The sequence below is a fragment of the Octodon degus genome, unplaced genomic scaffold (genome assembly GCF_000260255.1).
Source record: "Octodon degus isolate 3935 unplaced genomic scaffold, OctDeg1.0 scaffold00047, whole genome shotgun sequence".
Lineage (NCBI taxonomy): Eukaryota > Metazoa > Chordata > Mammalia > Rodentia > Octodontidae > Octodon > Octodon degus.
Window position 1 is genome coordinate 7,674,167 of NW_004524623.1, and position 14,112 is coordinate 7,688,278.

At 40.0% G+C, this 14,112-nt stretch overlaps 1 protein-coding gene across 4 annotated transcripts in view; it reads right to left on the bottom strand.

Annotated features, from left to right (window-relative positions):
- Ptprr (protein tyrosine phosphatase, receptor type R) overlaps nt 1–14,112 on the bottom strand; it is a 299,949-nt gene that overhangs the window by 20,580 nt on the left and 265,257 nt on the right. For all 4 annotated transcript variants that reach the window (XM_004632168.2, XM_023716324.1, XM_023716323.1 and 1 more), the window contains 2 exons: nt 5,881–5,991; nt 4,393–4,550 (listed from right to left, as the gene is read on the bottom strand). In XM_004632168.2, the coding sequence (XP_004632225.1) occupies nt 4,393–4,550; nt 5,881–5,991 (269 nt within the window). The remainder of the gene's footprint in view (nt 1–4,392; nt 4,551–5,880; nt 5,992–14,112) is intronic.

A 14,112-nucleotide genomic window follows, 5' to 3' on the forward strand; every position in this document is an offset into this window, starting at 1 on the left:
AGGGAGAAGACTGAAAAAGTATTTATTTATTTTGAGGTACCAGGGATCAAAAGACTGAAAAAGTATTGCAGCTATCCCCCAAAGGCTGATTAGGGCCTGGATTTAAGTGTAGTATAGACAGTGGAGAGGAGAGGGGACGTCTAGCTATATCAGAAGTGTGAATCTGTAGGACAGCTGCAGCTTAAGAGTGAGGAAAGTAGAAAGCAGGAATCCAGGAGGACAGGGGGAGTGGGTGGCATCCCTGGCCGAAAGCAAATTCTGCACTAAGGACTGATTTGGTGGTGGCAGTGCCCGGGGGCTGCTGCTGTGGAGATATACAGTGAATGCTCAGACATTTGGTTCAATTTAGGAGAGAGGATGCACCCGCAGGTGCATATTTTCAAGCCATTTATCAAGAGGTGGTCCCTGGCAAGCGCAAGGGCCTGAGTTCAATCCCTGGTTCCACCAAAAAAAAAAAAAAAAAAAAAAAAAAAGAGGTGGTAATTGACTACCAACAGTCTGCTTTGGAGGACTTACAGATTGGTCTGCCTTAGACGATACATCCCTAAAATTGACCCAAGAACCTGCCCTTCCCTCTACCAATTTCAACCACTTTGTGTTTATGCATTTTTTTTTCTCAAATCTATACTAAATTTCTCTTAAGTGGAATTCTTACTGTTACTACTTTGTATTTGCTCAGTGTACCTAAATTCGGTGTATGCAATATGGAATTAATGATCTTTCCCCTCAATGGTGTTACCAGTCAGCCACAAACTTCTGAGCCTAGAAATCTTGAGAGTCGTCTCCAACTTCTCCCCCTCTCTCACCTCCCACATCCAATCTGTTACCAATTTTTTGTTTCCTTTTGTACCTCCACTGAGCTTTTAGAATCCATGTTTTTCTTTCTGTAGAGTTTTTTTTTTTTTTTAAATTTCATGATTAGCAATAATCTGATTATAGTTTCCAAGTCTCAAGGCTTTTTCTGGGCTAAGTCATGATATACACAACTGCTAGGTTCATCCTTCTAAAATAAGGACTTCTTTCTGTCTCTCCTGTGATGGTGGATCTTGATTGTTGACTTCGTTAGATTAGGAAACACCAGCAAGAGCTGATTGGGTTGGGAGGGCGTGGGGCATGTTGACTGGTGGTGAATCCTCAGCTGATGGGCCCTTCAGAGGTGACATCCACTTGGAGGACAGAGGTCACAGAGCATGGCTATGATGGGTGTGTCTTGTTCCTGCTCCCTCCCTTTCCTCTCTGATTTTTCCTCTTTCTCTGCTTCCTGGCTGCCCCTAGATAAGAAGCTTTCCTGCACCCTACCTTCTCACCACATTTCTGTCCTATCACAGGTTTGAAAACAACAGAACCAGCTGGGATGAACCTTCCCTCTTTGATGTCACCTATTTTAGTCCTAGTGATGAAAACTGAGTAATAAAATTCTCTACTACAAACATGTAGCTTGCTCCCTTTAGGAATAGCATACTGTCCAACCTCTTTACCACGGTATGCATGACCTTGCAAAAATCTGACTCTAATTAATTTGTAAAGTGAGGTGGTTTTTACTGTCTTCTTCCCACTATATGCGTTATTAATCTCATTTGTGTGAATCACTGCAAAAAAAGTCTCATTTTCTAACTTTCCTGTCTGTGTTAAAATTTTCTCAATCAGAAATGCCCTCCAAATCACCTTTTAAAATCTTTATTAAAACTTGTTCAGTATTATTCCAATTTAGAGGCTTTATTCAATTCCCATGGTTGGGATTAATCTCTCCCCTCTTGGCATTTGAATAATATTCATTTCTCATATTTGACATTTATTTCCTATTGAGTGTGAGTACAGAGGGATGCAGAAGGAATGGAGCTTTTTAGCTGAAGCCCCTATAAAGCGTCTCACTGAGAAGGCAGGATTTGAACTGTGTGCTATGAATGGCAGATGTTTGGCTATTCTGGAGGGAAAGCAATCAGGTATAATTGAAAACAACATGTACCTTTAAATGAACAAAATTTATAAGCGTAAAATATGCACTGCAATCAAGACCTCTCAAAACACTGCCCCTTACTCTGGGTGCACTCGGTACTCCTTGCCACTTTCTGAAGCAGTTCGGGAAGTCACATTCTGTGTCCTTCGCTGTGCTGCTGTGACCCGCTCGCTCTGTGTCCTGAGGAGATTCCAGATGCTTTCTTTTCAGGATCATTTTGGCTCTGGGCAGAGTCGGAAGTCCCATGTTACCAGATTTGGTAAGTAAGATGGACGCGGTCTCCCTGCAATGTTTTTATGACATCTTTCTGTGGGACAGCACTTAGCAGCAGCATTTACTGCCTTTTTTTGTTGTTGTTGTTTGTTTGTTTGTTTGTTTCTGGTCTCATTTTTGTAAAGATACTCATGAAAGGACTTCTGGAACTACTTAGGAAAGTGGCAAGAAAGAGAGTGTAAGTTTTTTAAAAAATCATTTGTTTGTTTGTTTGGTACAGGGTCCTGCTGTGCAGTTCAAGCTCGTAGTGATCTTCTTGTGTCAGCTTCCATGCCCAGATTTGGTGGCCGGCACAGCATGTGGTACCAGGGATTGAACTCAGGTCCTTGCATTTGCCAGGCAGATGCTCAGACCACTGAGGTATCTCCTCAGTCCCAGAGTAAGTGTTTTTTAAGTGAGAGGGCATATTTTAGGGGGATTAATAGCAACATGTTTTGTTTTTTTTTAATCACAATATATTTTATTTATTTATTTTTTTGCGGTACCGGAGATTGAACACAGGACCCGGTGTTTGCCAGGCAAGCACTTATTCTACTGAGCTATCTCCCCAGCCCCACAATACATATTAAAATTTTAACTTTCTTTGTATATTTTTATAACTTCTTGTATATTCCAGGTAGAACAAGAACTGAGGCAGAACATAATATATTATTCGTGGCAATAAGTATACTAAATTGGCTGGAAGAGAACATTATGTTAGTGGAAGTTTGGGAAATAAAATTGGAAATGTACTCTACAAGCTTACAGAGAAGGCAGTCTCAGTATTTTTTTTTTTTTTTTCTTTCAGAATTTGATGAAAACGATGAACTTCCTCTCCAGAAAACATCCACATAGGCTTATGGTCTGAGATTTGCTTAAATCATTTCAAAGATCTCGCTGATTCATCTACTGTAACCGCAGATTCAAGTCAAGGAATTTTGTTTTAGGAAATACGAAGCCATCACCAGCTTTGAGCAAGGACTCCGAGAGATGAAGAGCAGTTTTGGGACTGACTGCCAGAGACGTGACCAGGGCAGGGCAGAGCGATGTGCGGGGCAGGCAGGGGAGGGAGGCCGTGTGCGTGCAATTAGCCAACTACTTCTCAACTACACGGGTGAGGTCATAGGGCCTGAACTGGGGTGACTGGACAGGAAGCAGTGATCACAGGAGAGGCTTTGAAGGGAAAATCATTCTGGGGGCTGATTAGATTCTGAGCTGCAGCTGAAAGAAGGGCCAAAGATAACTGTAAGCATGGGATGCTGAGCAACTGGAAAAAGAAGGCCTCATTCTTAGAAATAGCAACCAGAAGGGGACCTGGGTTTTCAGGGGAAGTGGCTAGTTCAGTTTAGATATCCTGAATGCCTCATGCTTTGGGGTGGTGACACTGTCAGCCCGAAAATACAGCCAGGTTGTTTTTCCTCAAGCTGAATTTAGAGTAAGGCCTAATGCTAAGAATAGCATAATGCCACTTGGAATAAGTACACACACAATAACTTCTAACTAACCCATAATGTTACAAAAAAGAAGGCTAAAATTATGATTTAAAAGAATATATTTTATGTATTAAAGGTAGTAATCCTCTCTTAAGGGTTTTCTGGGATTAAACAAAACAGTATAATTTATTTTGGGGAAGTAGGGAGGGTCTGTGGTTGGTAAGTCACTTGAAATACTTTAGTTTGGTGATATTGAAAGGAAAATAAAAGAACAATGTATTAGTTATGGGAGCTTATGAGAAGTGAGCTTTAACTGGACATTGGCTGATACTGTTTTTCTGGCTTTATAGCTGGTGGCATGGTAGCAGCACCTTGTTTTCTATTTATAATCAGTGTTACCAAGACAACCCTAAAAAGTGTCTAGTGCCACTGATAATTTAAGAAACCAAGGAATATGAGATTGAGAGAGGACAGGAATCAATACAGGTCTCAAGTTAGAGGACTACATTCATTTAAAACTTGTGTTTTGTCCACTGCATAATTGTTCACTAACGGTGTTCTAAAAAAGGTTAATTCATTTCTGTAGGGCACCATCTTGATGAAGACTCAAATGTTAAGAAGTTAGCTAATTTCAAGAAATATTTATTGCCAACTACAGTGCATCCAGGAAGCAAAATCCTCCTCACACCTGCTCTGGGACTTTACAGCTCTTGCACAGTCACCTTGGCAGGGAGGTCCGCTTGTGCTTACCTGCAGTGCACAACCACGGGTCCTCGGCGCTCGGAGGCGAGCCTGTCTTCCTCCACGTCCAACATGAGCTGCAGAAGGGGCTGCGCACTGTCTGGAGTCTTGTGGTCCGGCCATGAGGTATACCAGTAATGCTTCACATGCTGGGTGTGACTTCCTTGCTTAAATAGAAACCGCCGCCAAGCGCCTTATTCATTTTTGGAACGCAGACTCACCCAAAACACAATACTGAATGCCTTCCAGGGCTCCCATCTTCCTGGCAACTTTTTTCTAGATGGAAAAATCTAGAAGACTTCTAAAGAATACTCTTTCACTGGGAGAAAACCTTACTGTGAGTACGCAGACCTCCAAGTTTGGAAGTCTTGCATCTAGGAAGTGGAGATCTATGAACTCAGACATAGATCATGCATGATATACATACCATAGGCCAAATTAGACATATGTTTAAAATTTGTCGCAATAATAAAATGGTTGGTAAAAATATAGCTAGAAAACAGGAGATACTGCATTCTGTTTTATACTCTATGAACTTTCTTCACCGTTTCTTATAAACATGTGAACCGACATGTTTCATAAACATATTAGCCCCAGTAATATTAATACTTCTACGTGTACCCCAAATTCCAGTACTTAATTCAGAAAGTAATCCAAGCAGTTAAGGAGCTGCCTGGGATCCTTAGGTTGGGAGCACTTCGTGTGACAGTCCAGGCTCACCAGATCTTAAGACCCAGTGCTGTGGTGGAGAGGGTGAGCCCAGTAGGCCCAGGCCTGTGTCACAAAGAGGTGATGGAAAGCGCCGGCCTAGGCCGACTTTCAAGTAAAACCCTTCAGTGCAGCTGGGCCCCCACTTTCTTCTTTGAGATGAGTCTGTCTTGGCACCGAGGCTACAGCTAGGATTGACATTTTCAGGGTGATGATTCTTGATGAGCAAAAATAAAACTAGAGGAACATTCCTCAGCATCTGTTGAGGAATGAATTAAATGAGATAATTTCTCTATGACATAAGCTGGCCTGAGGAAAATCCCTATAAATGACTGCGCCTCCAAGTTTTTGAAGCACTCATCAACACTTCGGGATTGTCTTGCCGCCCACTGCCACCCACCAGCGCAGATTTTCCCTTTCGTAGCTTCCAGGCCTTCCTTAAATCTGCTTAGATCAAAATGACATTTAAAAGAGTCCCAGTACAGTCTCCAGCATGAGCCTTTAGTTAAAGGAGTTTGAAAGGTTAAATCTGAGATATTTTATTAATGCAAATTAGAAGAACTCAATGTCCCACAGAATGAACTTCAGTCATGTCTACTTACATTAATTTAATTATTCCACATATTACTAGTAGTAAAAATGAAGAAATGCGCGGGGGAATGATTGTACTTTCTCATGAATTAATTAAAGTTGAATCTGTTATTTTTAGTAGAATAAATAATTTTAGAGTGGAAATGTGATCTTCCAACCTCGTCTGCTTTGTGGATAACTCTAGTGACGTAATCTTACCTTTAAGACAAGGTTCCGAACAGTGTAGTTATCACACTCATTTACACCAATGACAAGGACTTCAACTTTCCCATATATGCCCCTCTTTTCTGGCCAGTACAGCACGCATTTCTAAAGGAGGAAACAAAACAAAACAAAACAAAACAACGTAGCAAATACTAGTAACTTTCGTTAGCCTTGAAGCACTTATCATTGAAGTGTTTGGAAAGATTTTTTGTTTCATTACTTAAAAATCAATTTCAATGTTTATAACTTCCATACATGTACTACATCTATTGAACTGTACATTTGAATGGTGGATTACATGGTATTTAAATTATGCCTCAATAATGTATTTGAAAAAGTATTGATTTTTCCATGTGCCTGTCCAACTCCATCACTACCAATTGTACACTATTATTAATAATAAATAGGCAAAATTTCCCAAAACTCTGCCAAGAAATTAAGAACTACTTACAAGGAAATTAAGAAATTAATCTAAATATTAGAGTTTATCATGTGATGAAGAGAAATGAAAGGCTGTCTACTGACAGCAACTGAGGCAAGCTACCTAGATCAAACTGCTTCATCAAACCAACATGCCTAGAGAAGTATCTGTGGTGCATGAGGTGCCTAGAACAAAGTTTCTCTTGCAGGTAAGGCAGATATAATGATTAATGCATCTATAGTATTCTGTTTTCTATGGCCAATACTTTTTCCAGTTCTGGGACCCACTGAAATAAACATACAACAAAATCATATTTCACAAATATTTTTATAATATGCTCACCTCAAGGGCTGTCACATAAATGCTAATAATCGTACTGTAAGCAATACAACAGAGCACGGCAGTTAAAGAGACGACTTTGGGCTCAGAAAACACGGGTCCAAGTTTTGGTTCAACCATGACTAGCTGTGAATCCATGAACAAGACATCTAACATCCCTGGCTTCATTTTGCTCATGACTGAATACATGGAAAGTATTTAGGACATGCCATGTATATAGTCAACACTTAAAACATATTATGATTTTTATTGCTATATTTTAAAACTATTGGGTAATAGATTGCTAATCCAAAGTGGTTGAATCTTTATGCACTAAATATAATTTTATTATTAGATTCAGACACCATTATTAAAATACAACTATGACATGAGATTCAAGTGTATAGACCTGTTATTACATTGTTTTGGATAATTACAGAATAATAATAATTATTATTTCATCACATATTTTAATGATTAAGAATGTATAGGATGAAAGCTGATGTTTTAATTTGAGTGCCCAGGGAAGTAATGGTAATTTTAGAAATGTTTAAATATCACTTGTCCTTTTCTCCTAAACACACACACACACACACACACACACACACACACTTATAAAGATTTTTTTTTTTTACTTGTAGCCTTCTAGCAGAGGTCTTTGGGATGTTGGACACTTGGTTTTTCACATCTATATCAAAGACATGTGACCACCCTTAAAACTATAGATAACCTATTTATAGGTTCAAAAACATAACAAAATAATCACAAACTTACAGAACTAAAGAAAGAGGCAGCAGGAAATGTATCAATGGGGATTTATAGTTAATTCCAAGCACTGTATATTTGAAGCCATTCAGAATGTCATCTCACCTAGTAGAATCAATTTCTTTGATCCATTATGATAAAAACACACATCTCCCATTTTTTGATCTTTCTCATAATGAAGTGAACTGCTTCAGTTTTACTTATATCCCACCTAAAGGCTCTAGGCAACCATACAAATGCTCTGTCTGCCTGATTTACTGCTAACCTTAAGGAAAGAAGCATTTTAAAAATCGAGCGTTGTATTTCCCGTTACTGCTACCAACTGCTAAATAGCTAAAATTGCCCTGTTATGGGTAATCATACTAACCAATTTGTCTGGTTTCTTTCAGTGAAGCATCACTTATTTTGCTGCAAGACCCAAGCTATTGTGTATCTTAAAACCCATATTTCCCAGATAAGTCCAAGAAGAGTGATAAAAAAACTTGAAAAAATAATTGACCAAAGACAGCCTGACATATGTGCCTTTGTTCCCCAGCAGACCTGAACAACAGTGCCTCTTCAGAAAGGAGCCTCCAGGGGCAGGCACCCACCTGACAAGCACAAGATTTGATGCCAGGTACAAAACAAAAAATGAAGCACAAAAACAAAAACAAAACAAACAAACAAACAAACAAAAAACCAGAAAGGAGCCTCAAAAAAATCATCTGTCAGGCCAGAGCTCACAGCCCTGTACTCCGAATTTTAACAATACTCTGAGAAGCTTCTGTACTTAGTTGATAAATAGAATCCCTACTCGGATCCCTCCCAGATTTGCTGGGCCTTCTGGAATGTTTTCCTGGAATTTTTATCAAAAAAGCAGCCAGCAGCCAACTCCCTGTAGACAATACAACGTGACGTGTTCATTGAAACAACCCTCAATTAGCATCCCGTGTCTCTTCTGAGATACAATAGCTTATTTTTACACATTGAATATATTTTCCCACTTTTAAGAGAAAGGAAAAAGAAAGAGAGACCAGACAAGTGTGGGTGCTTTGGAATATGACGTGGGGGAGGGCTGCAAATCTAGTTGCTTCCAATAGCTCGAGTTTATGTTCAGATTATTTTCCTGCACAGCTCTTTAGGGTTCTCTATTGTGCCACCAACAGTGATGTGAAAGAGGCAGAAAATGCAAGCAAAGAAAGTGCTGGATTACAGAGAACATCGTGAAGCTACACTAATGGTGGGCAGTTCAAAATAACATGGCATCTAGCCAAGCATAACCTAAATCATCACCATTCTTCAAACTAGGATGATCCTTTCAGTACAGTTGTCTATTAATCCCAACTTTTCAGAATTTGGAGGAAAAAGAGGTTTTCCAAGGACCGTGTCTCTGATGAAAACAAGGAATTAGTAAGTCACAGTGGAAAAGATTGTAGACATACACTGATTCCACCTACTCAGTTACTTATAACAAAAGGGGAATGCAAGATGAAATAATGCAAAGGCATATTTTTATAATCTTTGTCTTCTTTTGAGTATTTGTTGTCACCCCTACGATGTCAAAGCTATTTGAGATTAAGCAGTAAAGACATCTTGCTACTATCTTAGTTACCTAGAAACTAATCATTTAAAAGTTGTTTTAGGGCTGGTGAGATATCTCAGCAGGCTAAGCACCTGCTTTGGCAAGCGCAGGGACCAGGGTTTGACCCCTGGTCCTGCATGGCATGCCGACCCTGTCCCCGGGTCCCACTGAGCCAGTGACCCTCAGGTGTGGTGGTGCACGCCTGTAATCCCGGTGCTGGGGAGGCTGAAAACAGGAGGATCACTAGGAGTCTGAGCTGTATAGTGAGACCCTGGACCAAATACATTTTTTACAAAAAGTTATTTTACTTTCATATCGTGTAAGGTAAAATCAAAGAGATGTTTACTTTATAACCTCAAGACACGTATCATAAGCTAGAAAGTGATTCTAAATAAAGAAAAAAGAAATTCCAGTTATATTGATTCCTAACTCTTCAGGTAATATTACTAACATAAATATAGTGACTTAATTTTTTATGGTCACTTAATATTATAAACATCAGCTTTTTATCACCAAATAACTTCTGCAATCTTTTTTTAAAAATGTATTTAGTACAGCATCTACAGGGTTTCACTACATAGATCAGACTCGTAGAAATTCTCCTGAGATTACAGGTGCACACCACCAAGCCCAGTGTCATTTCTGCAATCTTTTGAGGTAGCAGCTATTATTTATTTATTACAAGGTCTTTTCATTCAGACTGGGCTTGGAATCACAGGGATCCTCCTGCCTCAGCCTCTTGAGTGCTGGGATTACAGGCATGCAATACCACACCCAGCATTACTTTTTAAGTCATTTTAAATTGAGGAAACTGAAGCTCAGGTGCTTTGGCAGGGGACTCTGGGAAAATTCTCTTGGGCACCAAGATTATCCAAGAAGCCACCACTTTATGAATTTTTCTTTCCACCTTTATTCTCATGCCGACTCATAATCTAACTTACTGACAACCTTGCTCAGTGCCCTATTTCCTTCTGGAACTTGTGTAACCTCATTGATTACTGGATGCTCCTCCCCACTGTGGCTCTTACAAAGCCAGTGTTGGTTACCATGTGTTGAACTGTGTTGGGTGCTTTGGTATATTAAGCACCTTGAACTCAGGTGGCTGGAAGGCCACAGAAGCTCTCTCAGGACAAAGTGTTTCTCTGACCTCTTGCCCTCCTTTATCCTGTTCCCTATTCTTCTCAAGGTAAGGGACATACAACAGAATCTCTTGTCTCTAAGTCAGGTCATAGAAACTAGAACCCTTCCCCTCTAAACCAAGCCACAGAACATGGAAATGCTATTGCTACCTTCCCTGCTGTTCAGTGTAGCAGTTGGCTGTAAAAAAAAATTCTCTCACCTCTCTTGTTTGAGAGTAGATCTGAAGGCACTTCCCCATGAGGGTTTGACCCACACCTGAGATGAAGGTATGGTACACAGGACAAGAGCTACCTGCTTTCACTCTGTGATCATTTAGTCAGACCCTTTGGTCTAACTGCATTTCCATATGACTCCCCATTCTTCACTAAATGCAAACATACACATGGGCAGTTTTCCCTGGTCTTTGGGCCTTCATTTCTGAAAGCTCCAAGTTATATAAAGTTTTGATTAAGTGAATATGTTCTATTCACCTAAAAAAGTGATTCTTTTAAAAAAAATACAACTGTCTTTGTTTCTGATCTTTGCTCTTGCTTTTGTTGTTACTCTTCAAAATACAATAAAATTATAATAAAAAATACAAATGTCAGTTGTGACTTTTGGAATAGGAAGAAAAAGTATTATACATTTCTACCTCCAAGGTGAGGAAAAATGTCTTGTTTTATAATTGGCTGGGTTAATTAAGTTCTTCACTGTGAAAAGAATGAATTGGGGGGCCAGGGAGATAGCTCAGAGGAATAAGGGCCTGCCTGGCAAGCACAAGGTCATGAGTTTGATCCTGGGTACAAAACAAAAGGAAAAAAAAAAAAGGAATTGATTAAGGAAGCTACAGCCAAATCAGCTAAAGGTAAGAGAATTATAATTGTATGTATAAAGTTTAAAAATCTAAATATGATTATTTATATTGTTTTACTAGCTGCTCTAAATTCTTTCTTGCTTTAAAGTAACTGAAATGGGACATTTGCATGATTTATAAAGAGTATGACATTGCAAGATATATGATCTATAATTCTAGCATGAGGACACCTCCCCACACAAAATTCTCATAATTAGAAAACATACTAAAAAAGTATCATGCCACAGAGCTGGATTCTCAGGATAGTAAACTTTAAATATGAGCAAATGTACATATTTTGAGATCAAACAAAGCTTTGGACGTTTTTATGATTCTATACTCTGCTGTTCTGGACTCCAATTGATTGTGTCAATCAGAAGGCTTTTAACTAAGAAGCAAAGCAGGCTAACACATTTGGAATGTAGCATAGCAGATAAAGTACAACAAGTGCATGTACAGAGTACATATACTTTAAAGTATAGGGCTATATTTAGAATACTTTATAAGCACATTTGAAAGGGTAACTTCAGTGCACTGTTTGGGGCTCAGAGAAAGACACCCCAGAGTGCTGAATGGTGTTTTGACACAGAGAACTTTGAAGAGAAGCAACAAACCCAGCATTAAGGTATCACTGACACCTCCCCCCCAACTCTGGCCCCTTCATCTCTTGGGAAGTGTGCAAAGCCACTCTCTGCAGGCCCTTTATCAGACTGAGGCAAATTCTTCCAGAAGGAATCAATCATTCCAAAGCCTCATCTTATAATCTGATCAAACAAGGAAGATTAACTCGGAGGAAGGAAGAACAGAGCTCAGACTTCGTTGCAAACTATTGTCTGTTCTACTTTGTTCCTCTCCCCTACAACAATTTACCCTTCCTCTGAAATTGCCTGCATCCTCTGTACCTCTTTTCATTTCAAAAAAAGGTACATACGAGGTATGATGGAAAAATACAATGAATGATTAAGTTTAAAAAACTTACTACAGTAAAGGTCAGATTTCCATGAATCCCTTTCAAAAGACCTCCTCACTTCAAATGTACGTATGCTGTTGTTCTTGTGACTTTCTGAAGCAGTTCTGGAAGTTCTCTCTGGTGAATGCTTTTAGTTTCACTGCTGTGGCTGCTTCTATGTCCTGAACTGATTCAAAACATTGGACTTTTCATGGTTATGAAAAGTCCAGCGAAGATCCAGGAGTCAGTCCCATGATGCTAGCTCCAGTGAATAAGGTGAAGGAGGACACTTCAATGTTTTTCTGAGCCTGCCTTTCTGTCCAGTGACACTTGGTAGCAGCACCACCACCACCAATACTATATTTCTGAGCACATCTCTTAAAGACAAACACGAAAGAGGACTTGTGGGACTACTTCAGAAAATGATGTGGATGATAGGATAAGTGTGTTCTAAATGGAGGAGAATTTGAAAGGCATTAATGGCAATTTGTATTTTTCCTATAATAAAAGTTTTCAATTCAAATATTTACCATAATTGTCACCCATCATCGGCCTCTAAGTCTCACTGGCTTGAGTCCACTCTTTCATTGTTGTGCACATAATACAATGCTCTGAGTTTACTCCTGTTAATCTGCTTATTGTCAGCTGATCCCAGGAGCCTCAGTTAATGACACTTCCGAGGACAGAGAAGAGTGCTCCTTCACCCCTCCAGATGAGGCATCAGCACGGGATTTCTGGCCCCATTAATCGCTTGTATAGCACAACTGTCAAATCCCCAGTCACACGGGAAATGATATCAGGCTGCCTGGCACTGCCGAGCCGTGCTGAGCTGCACGGTGCTGGCGTCCACACGAAGGGCCCTAAATCAGAAGGCGATCAGAGCTACTGCTGTGCTAGCAGTGGTTTTGGTCTCTGTTTCCTGTTGAAATGACTCCAGGGCTGCAATTTGGTGAGCTAAGTCCTGAATGGCATCCGTTTCTCTTGATGACTCCAGCTTATGCCTCCAACCAGCTGCACCTTGAAGGCATCTCTGATACCTAATTGTGTCTTCCAGCAATGGCCAACGGCCAACAGTGTCTCCACTGCCTGTAGGAGAGGTCAGCCTCCACTGCGGGACTCCCAGGCCTTGCTTGGACAGCATGACCATGGGACTTGGTTTGCTTTCTTATGCTTGGTGCGAAGCCTGAATTCTCTTCCACACCCTACTGACCCCACCTACTGTGACTTCGCCATTCAGAGTTTCACACTGTCAATCACTTTGAAAAGATAGATCCAAGGGTTCTTTTTCTTTAAACTAGGATTGTTTTAAACCTGGGTGAAATTTGCCTGCCTCCTTTCTTTCTTATAATTAATTAATTAATTTATTTGGTTCAGAGTCTTGCTATGCAGCTCAAACTCCTAGGGATCCTCCTGTCTCAGCCTCCCTAGCGCTGGGATCACAGGTGTGCACCACCATGCCCAATTGCGGTGACTGGCTTGGTGCGGGACCCACACGGCATGTGGTACCAGGGATCGAACCCATGTCCTTGCACTTGCCAGGCAGAGGCTTAGACCACTGAGCTATCTCCTTATCTTCTTGTTTCCTCTTTCTTTCCGAAAGAGAATGATTATAAATTTTAATGCTGACTGGAAGCAATCATGTACACTGCTATCTGACCATACTCGTTTTCTGCGCTACGGCCTTTTCCTTCCCACCACAAGCAGGAGCCTTGCGAAGGTGGTGCAGTACAGAGGTGAGGAGTGGCTGGAATTGGGGTCAGTCACTTGGCCTGACAACCTTGTTAGCTTCCCTGTGTTTTCATTTTTACAGGGGTGTATTTGCTGTAAAGCCTGATTCACAAGTGCGTGTTTTACCCAGCAAATGTTATTTTTAAGATTAAACAGCCCAGGTTCCCAGCTTCCTATGCATATCTGATAATTATTTTTGATTACTTTACTTGAACTCTAACTTTTTAGCTAATTATAAAAAATAGAAAAGATATATTGTGTTTTTTTATGTTTAGAAGATAGCAGAAGAAATTAACATTTTGTTAGTTATTTCATTAAAAATTCACTTTTTATTCAAATGTAGTTTCAAAAGGTCTACATTTTAATTCACACTTTAAAATTTTAATGAGTATAATTGTACATATTTATAGAGCACAGTGTGGCACACCAGTGCATGTACACCATATGCAGTGATTGGATCAGGGTAATCAAAATGTTCCTCATCTCAAACACATATCTCGTCTAAAGCAGTT